The following is a 4,692-nucleotide window of genomic DNA, read 5'->3' as shown; positions in this document are numbered from 1 at the left end:
CTCAAGTCTGAACCGCTGGGAAGGCTGACACTTAATGAGGTTTGCTGAAGGGCAGAGGGCCCAGGAGCCAGAGGGGTGGAGGCGCCTGGCTCTCCGAAGGGAAGGACAGGGCCCAAGGTTCTGGCTTCTGATCCAGCTCCCAGCCTGGGGCAGGAACGCCAACTCCCTGTGCCCCTCGGTTTTGGGGCCCAGAGGCCCAGGGTGGGGTTCAAAGGGCCTGTCGTCCCTAGTGAGGGTGTGCCTGGTCTCCTGAGCGGGACACTGGAGCCCGGGGCCCCTTCCCTAGGGTCCGGAGGGGGCGGTGGCAGGCCTCACTGGCACTCCAAAATGGCGCTTCTGGGCCCCCAGTCAGAGCAAGCGGCTGGGCCAGAGTCCGTCAGGCCTGCCTGAGCCCCGCTGCCCGGCACCAGCTTCCCGCACGGCGGAAGGCTCAGGCCTAGGGCTTCTGGTCCAGAAAAGGGGAGTGGGCGGGTCCCCCTGGCTGTGGCCCAGGCCTGAGTCACCTCACCTGGCTCCTGAGTCCCACCTTCCCCAGCCCCCAGCAATCCTGGCCCCTCTCGCCATGGTTACAGCAGTATAACCGCGGTTATGGCATGTACGCAGTACGGCAGTGACAGTAATGGCGCTCGTCGTCACCGCCGCCCCCATCTGACCGGCACTTTGAAGATGACCGGGACCTTTCCTGGACCCGGGCGTATCTGTATCACGTCTGATACGGGGCCTTCACCTCTTGGGTCTGGGGAGCCCTCACGGTCTGCTGCCCCTCCTGCAGTCCTGGGGACTGGGAATGGGGTGCCCACGCCGAGGCGAGGCCCACACCTCGCCTCATGGTCCTGAATGGCCTCTACTCAAGAAAAGCTGCCCGTGCCCGGCACCTGGGCGTGGGGATGGGGGTGTCCCAGGAAGGAACAGCTCCCGGTGGGCTGGACCCTCACGAGCGCCTGGGACTCGGCCTTCACTCTCAGACACGCAGAGAGGACAAGCAGTGCACACGGGGACTTTGGAGGCTGGCTTTCTGGAAATGTCCACCCAGACCTGGAGCGGTCAGCCCTCAGGTGGACGGGCCCAGCCTGGGGTCCCAGCTCACCTTCCCACACAAGCCTCATGGGGCCGAGAGGGGGCTAAGGCCCCATGTGAATGCCCTGGGGAGTGTGGGCATTTCCCTCAGCAGTCACAGGCAGGGGTCACCGCCCCGGACCCTGGGCAGGGGGTGCTCCTTTGGGCTGCCCCATGCTCTCGGGGGGAGTTCTGGAGCTGGAGGGTGCAGGAGTGAGGGAGGCAGAGCCAGAGGGCAGTAGCCAGGCCAGACCCAGGGCTCCGTGTGCTGCTCAGGCCGTGTCTGGCGCCCCGAGGCTGTCCTTGGCCCCACTGGCCCCCACCCTCCCGGCAGGGTGTCCCGGTCCAGCTTGCAGACAGCTCAGCCCCTGGGGAGGGCGCAGAGACCCCTGGGGACAGGGCTCCTGCGTAAACCGATCGGCCGTTTGCTGAAGACCCTCCTTGCGGGGACAAGTGAGGGGATCGGGAGCCCAGTGGCTGGCCGGAGCGGCTTCCCCGAGGGTCCCTGGAGCCGGGCGCCTTGGCCGCTGGGGTCATCCTGGGACCAGCTCACGGGGCAGGCACAGGAGGGCCTGAGAACCCCGAGTGCCCTGGCGTGTCTCGGGGCAGAGACCCAGCAGAGTCGCTGCTCCCGGTCAGCCCAGCGTGATCCCTCACCCTGAGCCCCAGCTGCAGCCACGACTCCTGGAAGCCAGAGCCGGGGGCCCCCTCTCCAGGACGCCCCACTGCTTTGAAGAATGTTCCCCCTTGACATCTCTCGGAGCCTGCAATACACTACAGCAGCACTCGGGGAATAAGGAAAACACAGTGGGTGATTCAAAACATTCAGGGTCTCCCTGGACACACGGGACAGCGGCCAGCTGTCCTGACCAGGCCTGGGATGGACCCCAGGGCGGCCCGCACCCCCCAGGCCCCATTCAGGGCTCGTCTTGCTCCCCGCTCTGTCCCTGTCGCTGCCCCTGCCTGGGAGGGGAGCAGAAGTTGCCTGGTAGGGCCAACTGCGGCCCACGGGGAGTCCAGCCCCCGTCGGCACGGAGCTGGCTGGGTGTGAGTGGGGCCCTTGTTCTGAGCACATGACCTCACGGTGGCCTGGCCGGCCAGCTGTCTTACCAGCGCGTCCATCGCGGAGAAGGTGTGGTTCGCGTTGCCCAGGGCGTACAGCAGCTGGTGCACCCCATCATTGGTCTCGCTGTTGCCGTAGAAGCCAGCACCCACCGCCGCACTGTGCAAGAGAGTCAGGGGCCCCAGGGGAGGCTTCCTCAGCAGGCTGTGCTCCACAGCAGTTTTAAGTTCACCGCAACATTGAATGGAGAGGACAGTTCCCATCACCCTTTGCTCCCCCATACACGGCCTCCCTATGCTCCACGTCTCCCCCCGGAGTGGGGGGTTGGCACGGTGGAGCCTGCCCTAACTCGCCACTGTCACCCCAGGTCCGTAGCGGACATTAGGGAACACTCCTGCTGCGCAATTCCTAGGGGTCTGGACAAATGTCCCACCGGTGCCCCCTCTATAGGGTCACACAAAGAATCGTCACTCCCATTCTTCCCCCCCCGCCCTGACCCTGGCATCCGTGAGTCTCCCCGCTCTCCCCCCAGTTTTGCCTTTCTAGAATGTCACAGAGCTGCAGTGGAGCGGGGTGAAACTCTCCTGGGGAGCAGTGGAGTTGAGGGCCAGCTGGCCCCCGACCGTGCTGCTGGCTGGGAGGCGGAGGTTGCTGGCCAGCCCTCGGGGACTGAATGCAGTCGGTCCGGCTGGGGCCCGCGGCCCCCTTTGACCAGGTCCCCAGGTGACTGACACAGGTGGGGAGCACTGAGTCTTGGGAAGACCACCAAGTCTCTCCTGAAACCTGCAGGCACTGGAGACTCCCTGTCCACAATGCACTCTGCCCTCCGGCCGCCCCCCGAAAGCAGCCACCTGCAGAGAGGGCTCCTTCCACCTACCGCCTGCAGCCACACACCCCGGTTTTCAGCTGTCCAAGGGGAGAACTGGATAAGTCCCCAATGCTGCAAGACACCCCCAGACATCTCCATATGGCTCCAGGACACCCTCTGGTTCCTGCTCTCCGAGTCCCATGTCCCCCGGACGCCTGTCCTCACCATTGCCGTCCCCTCTGTTGATCAACGTCACCCTTAACCACGGCCCCCATTGAGTCACCCAGGCCCGGCGGCCCCATGAGCTCAGGTCCAGGGAGGCAGTGCCCAGGGCCCTCAGGAGCACCCCAACCGCACAGGGCGGCCACCCCGCCTCTCTGCAGGGCCTGCTGCTCTGGCGACCCGCCTTCCTATAGAGCTGCCTTGGCTTTTTTTTTTTTAACCAAAAGCAGAACTTGAAATCAATCCCTGTGAAATTTCATCTACTTGGTTTTAGTCCAACATTCCAGCCTGAACGCATCACCCCAAATCTTGCCTCCGTCATCCATCCCAGCTTATCTGGCCCGCACACGGCGGGGATCCGGTGAAAGTAGCCTCCTGGTGTTCACCCGAAACACTAAATTTGGGGGAAGAGACACGTACACAAGCTTCCATTTACACGGCCAGAAAACCGGGACAGGACCCAGGGCGGACTCCCTGGGGGACTGCAAAGGAGCCTCCCTCTGGGCTGCCCTGGCCAAGTCCGTGCTCGCCAGGGCAGGGCCACCTGTGCGGGGCCAGGTCCAGGCTGGCCACTGGATCGACGTCGGCGGGTCCCCGGGTGCCACCCGGGAAGAGCGCCCACACGGCTGTGCGCCCCAGCCGGGCCGCTCAGCGGCGGCGCCCGCAGGGCTGACGTGGCGCGGGAGCAGCAGGAACACAGCGTGTGCCCCTCACCCTCGGCTTGCGCCGGCTGGGCGTTACCGGCTCGGAAGCGCCGAAGCCGTCCTGGGGTTTCTCTCTCTCTCCTAGCTGGCGGCGCCCTGATTTAGCTCTTTCTGGGATGCAGCATCCCACGGGCTCCCGCCTCCTAACCTCCCTTTCCCCGTTTGCGAGAACGGGGGTGTTCTTTGTGGGGCCATCGCTGAAATAAGTTCTCCCTGGCGCTGTCGGGGGCAGTGCGCGGCACGTGGCCGTCCCAGACCGGCCTGCCCGGCTGCCCAAGGAGGGTCTCGCTCCCCCGGTGCCCTGGGTCCTGATGGGCCGCTCGGCTGGAGGGAAGAGACGCGCCCGCAGGGGTGCCATGTCATTCTCCCCCAAATCTAAAGTCACTGTGCCTGGAACCTCTCCTTGCTACTCCTTCTAAGGCTCAGTCTCCGTCTTCTCGGGGGTCCCCGTGCCAGAGCCGGACTTGAGGCCCCCTCCTACTCCAGCCTCACGGCACCCCTCTCCTCGGCCCCTCCCCGGCCTCTCTCCTGTCCACCTTGCTCCAACCTGGGCTCGGGGTCTGGGCGCAGTGGCCACTGGCCGAGCTCCGTTCGGACCTGGCTGGCCTCTGCCTTGCCCTCTCTGTGCCCCGCACTGGCACGGCAGCTGCCCAGCCCTGCAGGCTTGCGCCCCCCATGCCAAGCCCCTGCCCCCCCGCTGTGCCCCAAGTCCGCGGCCCCCCAATCTCAATTTCGAACCCCTATCCTGGGCGTCACGGTGCCTCACACTGCCTCTCGTGTGCCAGAGGCCCCTGACTGCAGCCTCACGAGGCCAAGCCGCCGCCCTCCCTCGCCGCCGC

The 4,692-nt window shown here is 65.6% G+C and overlaps 1 protein-coding gene across 1 annotated transcript in view; it reads right to left on the bottom strand.

Moving 5' to 3' along the window:
* Positions 1-4,692, bottom strand: part of TTYH2 (tweety family member 2) — a 28,344-nt gene that overhangs the window by 15,394 nt on the left and 8,258 nt on the right. Inside the window, exon 3 of the mRNA XM_012732988.1 lies at positions 2,167-2,278. Within this exon, the coding sequence (XP_012588442.1) occupies positions 2,167-2,278 (112 nt within the window). The remainder of the gene's footprint in view (positions 1-2,166; positions 2,279-4,692) is intronic.

Source organism: Condylura cristata, unplaced genomic scaffold, assembly GCF_000260355.1.
Source record: "Condylura cristata isolate star-nosed mole 26May11 unplaced genomic scaffold, ConCri1.0 scaffold00038, whole genome shotgun sequence".
Classification (NCBI taxonomy): domain Eukaryota; kingdom Metazoa; phylum Chordata; class Mammalia; order Eulipotyphla; family Talpidae; genus Condylura; species Condylura cristata.
Note: the sequence above shows the minus strand (reverse complement) of the source record. Positions and strands in the feature narration are given on the sequence as shown.